Source organism: Bos javanicus, chromosome 16 (assembly GCF_032452875.1).
Source record: "Bos javanicus breed banteng chromosome 16, ARS-OSU_banteng_1.0, whole genome shotgun sequence".
NCBI classification, from domain to species: Eukaryota; Metazoa; Chordata; class Mammalia; order Artiodactyla; family Bovidae; genus Bos; species Bos javanicus.
The window spans coordinates 27,714,759-27,732,997 of record NC_083883.1 but is presented as its reverse complement, the minus strand read 5'-3'; the positions used below and the strand labels follow the sequence as shown (position 1 = coordinate 27,732,997).

General features: G+C 47.5%; 1 protein-coding gene across 1 annotated transcript in view; it reads left to right on the top strand.

The window, feature by feature from the left end:
• The first annotated feature begins 296 nt into the window (after positions 1-296).
• The window catches only part of CAPN8 (calpain 8), a 70,701-nt gene continuing 52,758 nt past the window's right edge, over positions 297-18,239 (top strand). The window contains exons 1-2 of the mRNA XM_061382306.1: positions 297-593; positions 9,352-9,421. Coding sequence (XP_061238290.1) covers positions 357-593; positions 9,352-9,421 — 307 coding nt within the window. The 5' untranslated portion in view covers positions 297-356. The remainder of the gene's footprint in view (positions 594-9,351; positions 9,422-18,239) is intronic.

Here is an 18,239-nt window from a genome sequence, read left to right as displayed (position 1 = left end):
TAAGCAGGTCTTGCAAAGAGATGGGGCTGGGTGACTGTGATCCTCAAGAATGTCTTAGGCTTATGGTGTGGGAGGGGCCCTGGAAGGTTCCGAGCCTCCAAACTGTCTGCTGAAAGGCAGAAGGGGAGGGCAGGGCAGGTTCACCTGCACCCTGGGTACATATTTGCTCCTGGCCCTGACTCACTGCCCTCTGGAGCAGGGGGGCCAATGGGGCGGGGGCCCTCAGGTGAAATGTTTACCTGCTCCACCCGCCCCTCCCCTGCTTCACGATGCCTTATAGCTTCCCTCCCAGGGGGGCAGGTCTCTGAGAGCACGGAGCAGCCCTGCCCTCTGTCTACCCCACTGAGCCCTCAGCCATGGCAGCCCTGGCGGCCCGAGTAGCCCGGCAGCGTGCAGCCGCCGAAGGCCTTGGCTCCAGCCAGAAGGCTGTGAGGTACTTGGGCCAGGACTTCGAGACCTTGAGGCAGCAGTGCTTGGACTCGGGGCTCCTATTTAAGGACCCAGAGTTCCCAGCGTGCCCGTCAGCTTTGGGCTACAAGGATCTTGGACCTTGCTCCCCTCGAACTCAAGGCGTTGTCTGGAAGCGGCCCATGGTAAGGAGGTGGGCTTGCTGCTGAGAGTCAGGATGGAGGTCCCTCGCTTCTGGGCAGTAGTTGAGGAAGAAATTATGATTCTTGATCCTGTGTTCCTGGATCCCGTATTTCAGACAACCACCCCCCTCCGCACCCCCACTTAAAATTTTTTTTTCAGAGACAATAAAGTATAGAGGGAAGAGTATGCATGGGTTTTGGAACCAGACAAGTTAGATTGGAATCCTGGGATCAGAATCATCCCTTACCTCCAGCAATCTCTTCCCTTTCTGTTTTCATCCTATCAGTTTTACAAAACAGTTACCTCTCCTGGAGAAGGAAGTGGCATCCCACTCCAGTATTCTTGCTTGGAAAATCCCATGGGCAGAGAAGCCTGGTGGGCTACAGTCCATGGGGTTGCAAAGAGTTGGACATGACTGAGCACAGCCTCTGAGCATAACTCCTTGGCCTGGCCTCCCTCCAGCCCTTCCATGGCCATTTCCCACCCCTCTCTGGAGCCTATCTGGGTACTTTGAGATGTTCGCAAAATCCAGGTTGGGTTTATAGTCTAACGTCAGGAGTTGACAGCCATGTTTCATTTCAACAGATGGTTTTTTTTTTTTTTTTTTCTTTTTTTAGGCCTGTTTTGGGCCAGGCGTTGGCTCTGCCCTGTTTGGGAAGGTGGTTGGGGAGAAACTGAGGGATCAACTGTGGTCTCAGCTCTGATGGAGGTTGTGGGAAGGCAGACAACTGAATAAAGGACTGACATCCTGGGCAGAATGAAGGAAATGATAACAGAGACATAAACCATGAGTGCGGGACCCTGGGTGTTAAGACTGAATGATGGAAAGGGAAGAGGATGCATTCAAGTGGGATGAAGGGCCCCAGGGAGCCTGGGGCAGGCGAGATGGGTAAGGTGGGAGGGGAGAAAGCTTCATTTGGTGACCAAAGTCAGATATCGTTAGCCTTTGCCTAGTGTTTGAAATTCCATATATATATATATATATACTGTGCTTAGTTGCTCATTCGTGTCCTGCTCTTTGTGACCCCATGGACTATAGCCTGCCAAGCTCCTCTGTCCCTGGGGATTCTTCAGGCAAGACTAGTGGAGTGGGTTGCCATGCTCTCCTCCAGGGGATCTTCCCAACCCAGGGATTGAACCCAGCTGTCCTGCATTGCAGGTGGATTCTTTACCATCTGAGCCACCAGGGAAGCCTATGTGTACATATATATATATATATATACACACACATACATATATATATATTTGTGTGTGTATATATATATATTTCAGAGAAGGTGATGGCATCCCACTCTAGTACTCTTGCCTGGGAAATCCCATGGACGGAGGAGCCTGGTAGGTTGCAGTCCATGGGGTCGATAAGAGTCGGACACGACTGAGCGACTTCACTTTAACATTTCATTTTCATGCACTGGAGAAGGAAATGGCAACCCACTCCAGTGTTCTTGCCTGGAGAATCCCAGGGACGGGGGAGCCTGGTGGGCTGCCGTCTCTGGGGTCGCACAGAGTTGGACACAACTGAAGCGACTTAGCAATATATATATTTGTGTGTATATATATGTGTGTGTGTATATATATATTTGTGTATATATATGTGTGTGTGTGTGTATATATATATATATGTATATATATATATTTGTGTGTGCCAGGACTTAGTTGTGGCATGCAGGCTCTTTAGTTGTGGCATGTAAATGCTTAATTGCGGCACGTGGGATCTACTTCCCTGAGCAGGGATGGAACCTGGGCCCCCTGCTTTGGGAGCACAGAGTCTTGGCCGCTGGACCACCAGGAAAGCCCCTCCTTCCTGTGAAATTCTTAGAGCCCTCACCTCCTCAACCACGTTCTGCCCTAGACTGTGTCTTCACCTGGCCTCACTATCCACATAAATTTGGTAATTTCAGAATGGAGTGCTGATTTGTGCCTGTCAGCAAAATGCTATAAAATCCAGACGATGAGGTAGTAAGTAGAACCTGATTAATGTGAAACCTAAGTACTCCCATTATTGAGAGTTTTCAGATGAGTGAATAAAAGCCTGTCAAAATTTACCCTCTCCATTCCCAGTCATCAGTAAGGATTCTCACACGGCTGGTTTCGGCTAGGTTATGCTCACACATCACTTGGCATGCTATAGGACCCAGCTTTATCCTCTACGATCTTACAGGTTTTTGAATAGGCTCCTGAGTTGGTAATGACCCTGATTCTGTTATTAGAGATGTGCCTCAGGATCTGGGAAAATCAGCCTGTTCCCAAATGCTTCATTTCCTTCTTCCTTGAGGTCTCTCAGGGGCCCGCAAGAAGGTCGGGGTGTCCAAAAATGAGGTGCATCAATGAGTTCATTTGCCTTTTTCCCTCCCTCCCCTCTCTTCTTCCCGTTCCCACTCCCTCTTTCTTCCATCTTTCCTTCCTTCCTTCTTTTCTTTTTCTTGCTGCTGCCGCCGCCGCTAAGTCGCATCAGTCGTGTCCGACTCTGTGCGACCCCGTAGACAGCAGCCCACCAGGCTCCGCCGTCCCTGGGATTCTAGAAGCGGCTTCTCATCTCCCAACTTCCCCATGGCCCTGGGTTGATGCCCAGCCCAGCCTCTGTGGTTTGAGGGATGCTCAGTGTGTGCAGGCCCCAGTTTGGCCCAATCGATGATTTTCTTCTCTGTCCTTTTTTTTTTTTTTCCCCTTTCTGTAATTAAGAAGTTTATTGATCCTAAGGAGAAATACAGAGAGAGAGAGAAGTGAGACAGTGTCAGCTGCATGGTAAGGACTCATGGAACAGCCAACTCCAGTTAAGAGAAACCTGCTGGGTTGACCCTTGGGAGGTTTGGATAAGGATGAGGGGGCGAGGCCTCAGTGTGGGGCTTCCACTCTGCCTGCCGCTTAGGTGAATGAATTTGGGAATTTTCAACTCAGCCTTGATTTATTGAGTGCTGGTCACGTACAGATGCTAGCATGGAGCCTTTGTGAAGTTTTGCTAGCCGGGGAGACAGTCAAATAGTGGACCAACAGCAGAATGGCCAAAAGCTTGGGTTTGGGCAACAGGTGGGTCAGGATTCTGGTTCCCTCTCTGCCATTTATTAGCTGTGTGGCTAAGTTACTGACCTCCCCAGGACTCAGTTTCCTTGTCTATAAAATGGGAATAACATGGGACTTCTCTGGCAGTCCAGTGGTTAAGACTCTGTGCTTCCACTGCGAGGGATGTGGGTTCAATCCTTAGTCAGGGAGCTAAGATTCCACATCCCACATGCCATGCAATTTGGCCAAAAAAAAAAAAAGGAGAAGAAGAATATGACTTATCTCATTGGGTTATTGGGAAGTTTGAATGAGAGGATGAATTTAGCCCAGTGCCTGGCATGTAATAGATGCTTGATTCTATGAGCTGTCTCTAGCTATTACCGTAAGACAAAATGTCCAGAGAGTGAAATATGAATATGGACACAATGTACAGGAGTTCAGGGCAGAAACAGTGAAAGTGACTGTGGGGTTGGGGCAGGTTAATTACTGCAGACATCTGAAGGTGGGAGGGCATGTTGGTGAAAGAAGAGGGTCATGTCAAGACCGAGAAGGCACGGTGTGGGCAGAGGCACAGGGCCGTGGATGTGCATTCAGAGGACGACAGTGGCCTGTAGTCAGAGGAGAGAGAGCACCGTGGGAAGCAGACAGCAAGCCTGGAAACGTCAAATGGGGCCAGACCCTAGAGGGACAGGAGTGCTGGGCTGAGCCCCATGGGCATAATCAATGCTGCTGCTGATGAAGGTCACAGCATCATTGGGTTTCCCGGAAGTGCACAGCCAGGGCTCCTGAATTGCCAAACATAGATTATCAGACATGGACTAATATCCTGGGGAGCAGCATTTCCAAGTCATCAAGTCACTGAGAGTGTGATTTAAATCACTTCCTACCTTGAATTTATTACTAATACCGGTGGTTCTCTTGTGACTGTTCATCAGAGGCTGATAGGATGCTTGAGTAATTGAGTTTCTGGTGTGTTTTGATTATCAGAGAAATTGTAAACATTATTGCTAAAAAGACATGTTTGTTCTTAAAGAAGAAAATATAGTGTCCCAAGTGTAGGGAGTTGGGAGCCTGCCTCTTTGCAGGGGCTTGCCTCTTTTAAACGTCTTTGACTGCCAAGTTACTTTGTATCTCTGATCTGATCTGAGTTCTGATAGAAAGTAATGGAGAGAAGACTTTGGGAATATTCTTCAGGCATAATGCTGAGATGTGATCTTCTTGCAAGGCTAAGGACATTCTGTGGCCCCTGAGAGATTCATACAACATATAAGTCAGGGAATTTCCTGGTAGTTTTCTCTTGGGGGGTGGTGGTGTATATTTTGAGTTATGCTAGTGAATAACATGTAATCAAATGAGCAGTCCATCACCTCGGAACCCTCTTGGGCTTCCCAGCTGGCTCTAGTGGTAAAGAACCCACCTGCCAATGCAGGAACCATATGAAAACATGTATTTGATCCCTGGGTTGGGAAAATTCCCTGCAGGAGGGCATGGCAACCCACTCCAGTATTCTTGCCTGGAAAATCCCATGGTCAGAGGAACCTGGCAGGCTATGATTCATAGAGGTGCAAAGAGTTAGACACGGGTCGCAAAGAGTCGGACACAACTGAGCGACTGAACTGAACTGAACTGAAAGTGACTTAGCGGGCACACACAGGAACCCCTTAGCACCACTCTGGTTATAACGCTTTCTGTTGTCTCTAGCCTTTGCAAACCACTCTGTTTTCCAAGCCAAACTTACATTTTAGCTGAGCTTGGTAGACCTATTAGGTATGAGTCTAGTGCGCTTCTACCATATAGACAGTGTGACATGGGTAATTGAACGTACAGCTCGGGGGAGTGCTTTGGGAGCATCAGCATATTCTATAGTTAGTAACTGAAGCCACAGGTCTGGATGGCATCACCTAGGGAGAAGGCTTCAGGCATGTTATTGCTCTATGAGACGGGGTCATGCCCAGGACTGAGGACCCAGCTCAGGGGCTCCCTGGTCCTGAGGATGAACAGAGCAGAGGAACTCTTGAAGGAGACTTGACAAGGAGTAGAGAGGTGAGAAAGTCAAGACCGAGTGAGGATACAGACGCCAAGAGAGGAGGGTTTCAGAAGGTGGGAACAGGCAAGAGTATCAAGTGTAAAGAGCAGTGAGACGGAGGAGAGCGAAGCTCAACCTGTGAGTGCTGGTGACTCAGGTGAGAGGAGTTTCATGGAACCCTGGGAGACTGGAGCCCGGCTTCAGGAGACTGACGGATGGACGGGAGATGAGGCGCTGGAGACTCTTTAAAGAAGGTTTTTAAGCAGAGATTCTGCCCAACCTCTGTTCAGCGTGCTCTCAGCCCTCCCCCCCCCCCCCTTTTTTTTTTAAACAAACAGATTACATTCAACATTTCTTTTTGTCTCTCCATTTCTATTAATTAAAATTTCAAATCTCTCTACCTTCTGCCCACAAAGAGAGGATGTCTGGACTCTGGGATATTCTTGATCACTTGGGATTAGAATTTGCTGCTGCCCACTTTTAGAACCCCTAGTTTGGCTCATGCCACTTCTGTCTGTAAATTGCCGCTAGAGGGACAGTTGGTGATCCAGTGGTTAAGACTCCGTGCTCCCAATGCACTGGCCCCAGGTTTAACCCCTGGTCAGGGAACTAGCAATGGCACCCCACTCCAGTACTCTTGTCTGGAGGATCTCATGGACGGAGGAGCCTGGTGGGCTGCAGTCCATGGGGTCGTGAAGAGTCGGACCCGACTGAGCAACTTGGCTTTCACTTTTCACTTTCATGCATTGGAGAAGGAAATGGCCACCCACTCCAGTGTTCTTGCCTGGAGAATCCCAGGGACGGGGGAGCCTGGTGGGCTGCAGTCTCTGGGGTCGCACAGAGTCAGACACGACTGAAGTGACTTAGCTGCAGCAGGGAACTAGATCCTACATGCTGCAACTAAGACCTGGTGCAGACAAATTAAAAAAAAACAAAAAGTTGCCACTAGAGGTTGAAACAAACAAGCAGAACTATGCTCCATCTTTGGAAGGCTGGCTAAATAACTCAGGTACTTACAATGAAATGATAAAGCTCTATATGTGCTGAGCAAAGATATACAAGATAGAAAATGTATATGTATAAAGTGTTAGTCACTCAGTCGTGTCCAACTCTTTGTGATGCCATGGACTGTAGCCCACCAGGCTCCCCTGTCCATGGAATTCTCCAGGCAAGAATACTGGAGTGGGTAGCCATTCTCTTCTCCAGAGGATCTTCCCAATTCAGGGATTGAATCTGGGTCTCCTGCATTGCAGGTAGAGTCTTTACCATCTGAGCCACCAGGGAAGCCATATATATGTAAATATGCTTTTACATCAAAAGAGTTACTGGAAGGGTATACAAGAAATGTTAACAGCAAGGAATCTAAAGTGAAAGGAGTTTTTTTTGTTTTTATAGCATTATTTGCTGTTACATTTTTTTTTTTTTTACCCATGGGCTCACACTTTTTAAATAAAAAACAAGTTAATGATTTTTTTTTTTTAATATTTGGAAGAAAAAAAAAAGTCAGCCCAAAGGCTCTATCTCTGCCCATTTAGGCAGGAGCTTTATTCAAGGGTGTTAGGGCTGCCACTCGGAAGCCTCCGCCCCTCATGGTCCCAGAACCCCAGAATCCCAGCTCATGGCTGCACACCCACTCTCTCTGTCTGCCTTCAACCCATCATTCTCTTGCTTCTTCTTTCCTTTTTGATCCACCATTTCTTTATCTCTGTGGAGTAAGATGGGCTTCCCAGGTAGCGCTAGTGGTAAAGAACCTGCTTGCCAATGCAGGAGACATAAGAGACTCGGGTTCAATCCCTGGGTTGGAAGATCCCCTGGAGGAGGGCATGGCAACCCATTCCAGTATGCTTGCCTGGAGAATCCCATGGACAGAGGAGGCTAGCAGGCTACAGTCCGTGGGGTCACAAATAGTCGGACATGACTGAAGTGACTTAGCACACGGTCACTCATGGAGTAAGATGGAAATATTTCCCATTCTTTGTGGTCAGACAGTCCCTGATGTAGCAAAACCAGGCTGGCTTCCTTTTTGTCCCTTGGGGTTCCACCCTTTCCCCCTAAGAGTGCGCCTGGTGGTGAGGCAGACCCACCTCTCCTTTGGGAACCAGTCTTCACATCTGCTAAGTCATTTCAGTCATGTCCAACTCTTTGCAACACGATGGACTGTAGCCTACTTGGCTCCTCTGTCCATGGGATTCTCCAGGCAAGAATACTGCAGTGGGTTGCCATGCCCTCCTCCAGGGGATCTTCCCCCCCAGGGATCGAACCTTTGTCTCTTATGTCTCCTGCACTGCAGGCAGATTCTTACCACTAGCGCCACCCGGGACTAGTACCACTAGCTTGTCCTAGATTCTGCTTTTCTCACGCACAGGCATCATCTCCCATCTAATAAGTCTTTCAGGCATAATCCCTCATGGGCATTTCTCCCTTTTCTCCTTTTGTTTTCTGTGGTCTACATGGCAGTATTAGGCACTAGGCTTTTCCTCTGATTTTTTTAAAGAAAATTTTTATTTATTATTTTTATTTTTTGGCCATGTTGCATGGCTTGCAGGATCTTAGTTCCCCAACCAGGGATCCAATCCGAGCCCCCTACAGTGGAAGCACAGAGTCCTAACCACTGACCTGCCAGGGAAGTCCCTTCCCTCTGATTTTTACCATGGATGTCTATCTCGGTTTCCCACGTAGGCTGAAGGCACTCTGAGGCCAAGAACCACGTGTGTTCTTTCCCTCTGTGTCACCACGCTCCCATCTTTCCCCTGCCCGATATGGAGCAACTAGTACCATGTATCGGAGAAGGCAATGGCACCCACTCCACTACTCTTGCCTGGAAAATCCCATGGACCGAGGAGCCTGGTGGGCTGCAGTCCACGGGGTCGCTGGGAGTCGACTTCACTTTCACTTTTCACTTTCATGCATTGGAGAAGGAAATGGCAACCCACTCCAGTGTTCTTGCCTGGAGAATCCCAGGGACGGGGGAGCCTGATGGGCTGCCGTCTATGGGGTCACACAGAGTCGGACACGACTGAAGCGACTTAGCAGCAGCAGAAGCAGCAGTACCATGTATAGAACAGGCATTGAGTACATCCTTGCTGGGTAAACCAGAAAGAAAGAAGGCCTACAGGATGCCTTCTTGTGCCCTAATAGAGCTCTAGGGCTATGAGCTTGCCTGTGACAAGTGCCACTCCGAGATAGATGAGCAGGGAGGTGGCAGATGTGGGAGTGAGGTTGAGTTCTCCTCTCTGGACAGACACTTCCTGAAGCCCCAGTGTTTCCATCAGCACACAGGGTCCTCATCACTGAGTCAATGAGTGTCCGCAGGGCACAGAGCATTTTCTTAGAGTGTAAACATTAGCCTCATCCTCTCCCTAAAAGTAGGGGTGTTGTCTGAACGGTGAGATCATATTTTATCCCGTCATTATCTCAGCCTTTGTCTTTCTCCTGCCTCCCCCGCCTTCACACCCACACACCCACACCCACACCGTATGTATAGTGATAAAAAGCCTGCTCACGAGGGGACCTGTGGGCTCCAGCTCCTGCTTTGCCACCCCTGGCTGTGTGACTGTGGGCAGCTCTCCTGCCTTCTCTGGGCTTCAGAATCCTCAGTGATAAAATGCGGTACATGCAATAGATGATCCCTTGGGTTTCTTCCATGAATTTTGTGACGATCAAGCTCCTTCACCCTTGGTGCCACCATCACTGGGCATCTTTGTGACTTGTGTTTTGTCCCTGATTGTTTCCAGGAATTGTGCCCCAGCCCTCAGTTTATCGTTGGTGGAGCCACGCGCACAGACATCTGTCAGGGTGCCCTGGGTGAGTCACTGGGGAGAGTCCTATTTGTTTTGGGAGAGGGCAGGTGTGTGTGTGGTGAGTAACATCAGATTACGCTGTTAGACTTGACCGTCGACATTAGGTCTGTCACTCACCTGTATGGGTCTTTGAGACTGCACTCTCCACTCTGGGTCTGGAATACTGGAACTCCCTTTGGTTCCTTTTAACCAAGAGATTTTCCATATGCTCATTTAACCCTTTTTAATGCTAGAGTCACAAGCTAGGATTATAGGCATATGGTAGATAACTGTGCTCGGAGAAGGGCAATGGCAACCCACTCCAGTATTCTTGCCTGGAGAATCCCAGGGACGGGCGAGCCTGGTGGGCTGCCGTCTCTGGGGTCGCACAGAGTCGGATACGACTGAAGTGACTTAGCAGCAGCAGCAGCAGCAGCAGCAGCAGATAACTGTGCTAGCTGTGTCTTTTTTTTTTTTTTTTTAATATTTATTTATTTGACTGCTTCGGGTTTTAGTTGCAGCATGCTGCACTTTAGCTGTGGCATACAAACTCTTAGTTGCAGCACGGGGATCTAGTTTCCTCACCAGGTATCAGACGTGGGCCTCCTGCACTGGGAATACGAAGTCTTAGCCACTGAACCAGCTGGGGAGTCCCTGTGCTGTGTTTTGATAATAGTTTCCTGTAAATGGACATGATTCGACCTGTGGAGTGGGCACATGTATACAATTAAGTGTGCTAAGTTTCTTCAGTCATGTCAGCCTCTTTGTGACCCCTTGGACCACAGCCTGCCCAGGCTCCTCTGTCTGTGAGAGTCTCCAGGTAAGAATACTGGAGTGGGTTGCCATTTCCTCCTCCAGGGGATCTTCTCGACCCAGGGATGGAACCCACGTCCCTTAGGTCTTCTGCATTGCAGGCGGATTCTTCACCACTAGCGCCACCTGCCGTCACAATAGATGCTCTTATCATGAGTAAGAAAACAAAAATCCTAGCTTTGTAGCCAAGCTTTCTTTCCTAGGCCAGGAATCATGGGATTCAGAACCTTCACTTCCCAATCTTCCATATTCCCTCCAAATCAGGCACAGTTAAGTTAGAGGAATAATGTATTTTGTTTTGTTAAATTCTAGCCTTAAGTGTTGGAAACCAAGGTTCTGTTTGATAGCAGATTAGCATTGTTGATCTCATAAGCCCTCCTGATCCCAGGATCTCACGGTTTCTGCATTGAGTTGGACAACACTGACATTTTAGGGACAACATGGCTCTGAATTGAATTCGCCAGCTTTTCAAACGGCCAGCCGGTGACAGCCGCAGGATATAGAACTGGAAACGAAGACAGGAGGAAACAAATCCTGCTTGCTTGAAAGTCAGCCAAACAAACAAAGTCTCCGCGTCCACGTGTCCCCATCGCCCTTTATCTTTCCGGAGATTTCCCCTCTGTCTTTTTTCTCCTTGCACCGCAAACCTGTTCTCTTCAGCCTGCTGGAAACCTTTATGATTTTGAAGATCACTGGCATTCATTTTAAATGCTTCCGATGTTCTCTCCTTTAATGAGTATAGCAAATATCCCCTTAGCCAGAGCTCATGGAGCGTGAGTACAAAGCAGTGAGAACCATTCGGGTACCACATCCTCGTGTGCCCCAGGCCCTGAAAGCCACAGCCTCCGTGTCCTCAGCCTTTGAGCGAGGTGAGGGCTCCCAGAGGGGTTGTGTTCTGACCTCTTCTTGTTCTGGTAAGTGTGCTGTGCCTTTTTACTTCAAGTGAAATGTTTAACCTAATATAGCACACATCTCAGGGAAACACAACTTCACATTTACGCTTTTAACAACTTCTTGTTGTAGATGGGTTGACTTTGGAAAAAGGTATTTAGTAAGTATCTTTTAATTGATTGACTTGGAGAGATCCTCCTTTGAATAGTTTTAAGCTTGGAGGAAAGAGAGTTTCCCAAAAGAGGCCAGAGCGTTACCATGGTGAGCGTGTGCTGCTGATGAAGCCTGCAGCTGGAGGAGCAGGAAATGAACCCGACTCCCCGAATCCAACTCACATCAAAGTGCTGGGGCGACGCCGTGGAGGCCGCCCTGGGTTAGCCCGGCGCTGCCTTGGTGGATTTTAATGAACCGAGCGGAAAGGCTTGTTGAGTCCAATTTCCTGAAGGGTGCTTGGTATGGGGCCAGAGGGCCTGTGGACCAGATGGAGCTGCAACAAGCATCGAAGTGGGTACCTTGGCGCTGGGCCTGCAACTTGGCCCCAAGGTGGATGCCCGGGGCTGAATGGCAGCAATCCGTGTGGCCTATGAGACTTGGGCCTGGCGGCTTTAACAGTGGGTGGATCGTGGAGAGATTAAGAGGTGGTGTTATGTGGCACCTGTCAGGGAGTGACAGGAATTAATACTTGCCCAGTGCCTTGCAGGCTTGACAGAGTCCAAAACAGCGCAGTGGGGCCTAATGCAGATTTTAAATATTACTGTTACTTTTTTACAGCTTATCTATATAATATATAGATATATATATCTATATAATGAAAATGATGTCCTTTACACAGCTTTGTGTCACTGTAGTTTTACTTTTATTTTCATTACACACTGTTCAAAAATGACAACTGAAAGGTCCAGAGTGAAAATTCGGCTTCCCATATATTTCCATCTATTCTACTGTTTCCTTGCAACCTTTTTAAATTCCATCCAGTATTTCTTTATGCAAATTCAAGCAAATCTTAAAACATAGTCTAATACGTATCTCTTTTTTGCCTTGAAGATAGCATTCAGGAAATACTGTTTGGCACCTTGCCATTATTTGTCATTATTTCACTTAATAAAATGTCTTGGAGATCTTTCCAAGACAGTGTATGAAGGGCTTTGTTCTTGTTTTTTTTTTTTTTTCATTTTTATTTTTTTTTGGCTGCACCTCATGCTATGTGGGGAAAGAAATGGCACCCCACTCCAGTACTCTTGCCTGGAAAATCCCATGGACAGAGGAGCCTGGTCGGCTGCAGACCATGGGGTCGCTAGGAGTTGGACACGACTGAGTAACTTCACTTTCACTTTTCACTTTCATGCATTGGAGAAGGAAATGGCAACCCACTCCAGTGTTCTTGCCTGGAGAATCCCAGGGACAGAGGAGCCTGGTGGGCTGCTGTCTATGGGGTGGCACAGAGTCAGACACGACTGATGCGATGCAGCAGCAGCATATATAATCTAGTTCTTAGGAGAGCTTCATGTGAGTTCTCACCCTGTGAGAGTCCTTGGCTCCCACCAGAGTCTGTGCTCGTGTGCAGTCCAGGAGCTAACTTTCTTTGGAGACATCATTATAGGATGAAAGATTGGGAAGTCTGCAATGCTAAAGGTTCAGTTGCTCCAGGTAATTACTCACAGTGTCGTATGCATTTTGTTGGGTGACTCAGTCTCTGCCAGAGAACACGGTGGTTTGCCTTCACACATTATCAACTGGGGGTCTGGTGATGAAACAGCCCCTAGACAAAAGGCCTCCTCAGGCCTAGTGCACCTTGGTGCACTAAGAAGGGGTCCCCTTCAGCCTCAGCCTTTCCATGCTCCATCTTCCTGGCAGAGCCCACACTCACCAGATCTAGCAAGGGCCACACACGCGGTGTCCCTCCAGTATGAGGGGATCTAGGGGCCTCACTGTGTCATGAGCGAGTAAGTTGTTAAGTGTGGGATTCCCTGTAGGGCACGTCTGTGGTGCCCATTTCCAGCGAAGGCTCATGGTTGGTGCATCACCCAGGGAACTGCAGGCACCTCTCTGGTCCCTCTGCTGTTTGTCCCTGCACTGTCTGTCTCTCTCTTGTTGACCCATTCGTGTCCGTCTGAGGCCACAGAAACAGATCCTGTCCCACCATGAAGTTCATGTTTCTGGCTTCATTCACCTCATGCAATATGTCATGACCATGCACCACGCAGAACTCCTATGGTCACTGGCTTCAGAAGTCCAACTCAGTCAACTTAAGGAAAAAGAAGTTGTTGGCTCATCCCATTGGACCATGGGAAGGGAAGGGCTGCGCTGGCGTGGGGAAGGCTGGGTCCAGGGATCTAGGTGTTCCTGGAGCTCTCTCTGCCTGTCACGTCTCCGCTGGTCTCTGTGTGCCAGCTCCACCCTCTCCCGTGCCAGGCAGGCTCCAAGCAGCAGAAGAGATGACCACTAGGGTTCCAGATGTCAACTTGGTACGATCATGAACCAGCTTTGGTTTAATCCCAGAAAAAGCCTCTGGTCTGGTGGTTGGGTTCTTGGCCCACTCCTTGGGGTCTTTTAGTCGGAGGGGTGAGGGACTCTATGGTTGGTTGGGTCATGGGCTTGCTTTTGTGACTGCAGGCCTTCCCCCCAAATACTTCTTGGAAAGGAGGCGGCAGTGGGCCAGCAGGCATCAGGTCTGGCCACACTGCGCTCTCCCCACCCCAGGTCACCCCTGCTTTTCAGACTCATTGGCCCTGCCCTCTTCTCTCCCCTCCCCCAAGCCCTGCCCCTGAATCCACCACCCTGCAGCGCTCTGGGAAATGCTCCTCCCCACCGTTCTCCTCTCTCTCTGGATCTGCCACCAGCAGTACATAGTTCACAGCTGGAGTGCAAAGAGCCCTGCAGGGAGACCTGGGTCTTCACGGTCTGCCTGTGGCCACACCACCTCAGTTAGCACAGCTGTACAGTGGGGATATAATCAAACCCAGCTTGCCTGGTGGTTGTGATGGGTAGGGAATTGACACGGCTCCTTGTCCTCCCAGCAGTGGGCAGTAAGTGGGGGCGGAAGTGGATGTAATAACCCTGGGTGCCCTGCCTATACGCACCATGGGACTGACTCTCTTCTGCGTCTCTATAATCCACAGTGCCTGGGGGTGTAGCAGGGCTCCATGAATGTTTACTTACATCTGATCTGTTTTCTAAAGCCTTTGCCTTGTATCAGTATTAAATCATGGAAACAGGGTAGCCTAAATCAGAAGCTACTTGTGTTTTTACTTCCTTTATTGCCAATATCACTCTTAGCAATCAGGCTGGATCGGGCATTTGGAATATATTTGGAATAAAAAAATCCCATCCTGAAGTTGACAACATGTCTTTATTTTTCAGTTCAGTTCAAGTCACTCAGTCGTGTCCGACTCTTTGTGACCCCGTGGACTGCAGCACACAGGGCTTCCCTGTCTATCATCAACTCCCAGAGCTTGCTCAAACTCATGTCCATCAAGTTGGTGATCCCATCCAACCATCTCATCCACTATCGTCCCCTTCTCCTGCCTTCAATCTTTCCCAGCGTCAGGGTCTTTTCCAATGAGTCAGTTCTTCCCATCAGGTGGCCAAAGTATTGGAACTTCAGCTTCAGCATCAGTCCTTCCAATGAATATTCAGGACTGATTTCCTTTAGGATGGACTGGTTGGATCTCCTTGCAGTCCAAGGGACTCTCAAGAGTCTTCTCCAACACGACAGTTCAAAAGTATCAATTCTTAAGTGCTCAGCCTTCCTTATGGTCCAACTCTCATATCCATACATGACTACTGGAAAAACCATAGCTTTGACTAGATGGAACTTTGTTGGCAAAGAAATGTCTCTGCTTTTTAATATGCTGTCTAGGTTGGTTATAGCTTTTGTTCCAAGGAGCAAGCATCTTTTAATTTCATGGCTGCAGTCACCATCTGCAGTGATTTTGAAGCCCAAGAAAATAAAGTTTGTAACTGTTTCCATTGTCTCCCCATCTATTTGCCATGAAGTGAACTGATGGGACCAGATGCCATGATCTTAGTTTTTTGAATGTTGAGCTTTAAGCCAATTTTTTTCACTCTCCTCTTTCACTTTCATCAAGAGGCTTTTCTCTTCCTCTTCACTTTCTGCCCCAAGGGTGGTATCATCTGCGTGTCTGAGGTTATTGATATTTCTCCCAGCAATCTTGATTCCAGCTTGTGCTTCATCCAGCCTGGCATTTCACATGATGTACTCTGAATATAGGTTAAATAAGCAGGGTGACCATATACAGCCTTGATGTGCTCCTTCCCCAATTTGGAACCAATCTGTTGTTTCATGTCCGGTTCTAACTGTTGCTTCTTGACCTGCATACAGATTTCTCAGGAGGCAGTTCAGGTGGTATGGTATTCCCATCTCTTGAAGAATTTTCCACAGTTGGTTGTGATATACACAGTCAAAGGCTTTGGCATAATCAATAAAGCAGAAGTAGGTGTTTTTTTGGAATTCTCTTGCTTTTTCAGTGATCCAATGGATGTTGGCAATTTGATCTCTGGTTCCTCTGCCTTTCCTAAATCCAGCTTGAACATTTGGAAGTTCATGGTTCACGTACTGTTGAAGCCTGACTTGGAGAATTTTGAATACTACTTTCTAGCGTGTGAGATGACTGCAATTGTGCAGTAGTTTGAATATTCTTTGGCATTGCCCTTCTATGGGATTGGAATGAAAATGGACTTTTTCCAGTCCTGTGGCCACTGCTGAGTTTTCCAAATTTGCTGGCGTATTGAGTGCAGCACTTTCACAGCATCATCTTTCAGGATTTGAAATAGCTCAACTGGAATTCCATCACCTCTACTAGCTTTGTTCGTAGTGATGCTTCCTAAAGCCCACTTGACTTCACATTCCAGGATGCCTGATTCTAGGTGAGTTATCACACTATTGTGGTTATCTAGGTCATGGATATCTTTTTTGTATAGTTCTTCTGTGTATTCTTGCCACTTCTTAATATCTTCTGCTTCTGTTAGGTCCACACAATTTCTGTCTTTCATTGTGTCCATCTTTGGATGAAATGTTCCCTTGGTGTCTCTAATTTTCTCGAAGAGATCTCTAGTCTTTCCCATTCTGTTGTTTTCCTCTATTTCTTTGCATTGATCACTAAGGAAGGCTTTCTTATCTCTCCTTGCTATTCTTTGGAACTCTGTATTCAAATGGGTATATCTTTCCTTTTCTCCTTTGCCTTTAGCTTCTCTTCTATTCACAGCTATTTGTAAGGTCTCTTCAGACAACCATTTTGCCTTTTTGCATTTCTTTTTCTTGGGGAAGGTCTCGATCCCTGCCTCCTGTACAATGTCACAAACCTCTGTCCATAGTTCTTCAGGCACTCTGTCTATCAAATCTAATCCCTTGAATCTGTTTGTCACTTCCACTATATAAAGTGTAAGGGATTTGATTTAGGTCATACCTGAATGGTCTAGTGGTTTTCCCTACTTTCTTCAATTTAAGTCTGAATTTGACAATAAGGAGCTCATGATCTGAACCACAGTCAGCTCCTGGTGGTGTTTTTGCTGACTGTATAGAGCTTCTCCATCTTCAGCTGAAAAGATATAATCAATCTGATTTCTGTTTTGACCATCTGGTGATGTCCATGTGTAGAGTCTTCTCTTGCGTTGTTGGAAGAGGGTGTTTGCTATGACCAGTGCATTCTCTTGGCAAAACTCTGTTAGCCTTTGCCCTGCTTCATTTTGTATTCCAGGGCCAAATTTACCTGTTACTCCAGATATCTCTTGACTTTCTACATTTGCATTTCAGTCTTCTATGATGAAAAGGACATCTTTGTTGGTGTTAGTTCTAGAAGGTCTTGTATGTCTTCATAGAACTGTTTAACTTCAGCTTTACTGGTTGGGGCATAGGCTTGGATTACTGTGGTATTGAATGGTTTTCCTTGGAATTGAAGAGATATCATTCTATCATTTTTGAGACTGCAACCAAGTATTGCATTTCAGACTCTTTTGTTGACTATGAGGGCTACTTCATTTCTTCTAAGGGATCGTTACCCACAGTAGTAGATATAATGGTCATCTGAATTAAATTCACCCATTCCAGTTCACTGATTCCTAAAATGTTGATGTTCACACTTGCCATATCCTGTTTGACCACTTCTAATTTACCTTGATTCATGGACCTAACATTCTAGGTTCCTAGGGAGTATTGTTCTTTATAGCATCGGACTTTACTTCCATCACCAGTCACATCCACAAATGGGCATTGTTTATGCTTTGGCTCTGTCTCTTCATTCTTTCTGGAGTTATTTCTCCACTCTTCTCCAGTAGCATACTGGGCACCTACCAACCTGGGGAGTTCATCTTTCCAGTGTCATATCTTTTTGCCTTTTTATACTGTTTGTGGGGTTCTTAAGGCAAGAATACCAAAGTGGTTTGCCATTCCTTTCTCCAGTGGACCACATTTTGTCAGAACTTTCCCCCATGACCCGTCCGTCTTGGGCGGCCCTACAGGGCCTGGCTCATAGTTTCATTGAGTTAGACAAGACTGTGGTCCATGTGATCAGTTTGATTAGTTTTCTGTGATTGTGGTTTTCATTCTGTCCACCCTCTGATAAGGAGAAGAGGCTTATGGAAGCTTCCTGATGGGAGAGACTGACTGTGGGGGAAACTGGGTCTTGTTCTCATGGGTGGGGCCATGCTCAGTAAATCTTTAATCCAATTTTCTGTTGACGGGCAGGGCTGTGTTCCTTCCCTGTTCTTTGACCTGAGACCAAACTGTCCTGGAGGTAATGAAGATAATGGTGACCCCCTTCAAAAGGTCCCAGGCACACACTGCCTCACTCAATGCCCCTGACCCTGCAGCAGGCCACTGCTGACCCATGCCTCTGCTGGAGATTCCTGGACACTCACAGGCAAGTCTGGGTAAATTTTCTGGGGGTTCTCAGTCCCTTTGCTAGATCCCCAGGTTAGGAAATCTGTTGTGGGTTCTAGAACTTTATTAACAGTGCAAGAATTTCTTTGGTATAATTGTTCTGCAGTTTGTGGGTTGTCTTTATTTTTCAAGGATTTCAAAGTTCACGCAAACCAGCTTGTTGGCATTCTCAGATCACCAAAAGTACTTAGGTCCCAGGGACATCAGGAATGACGTTGTCCTAAGGCCCTGTGGTGGCTGT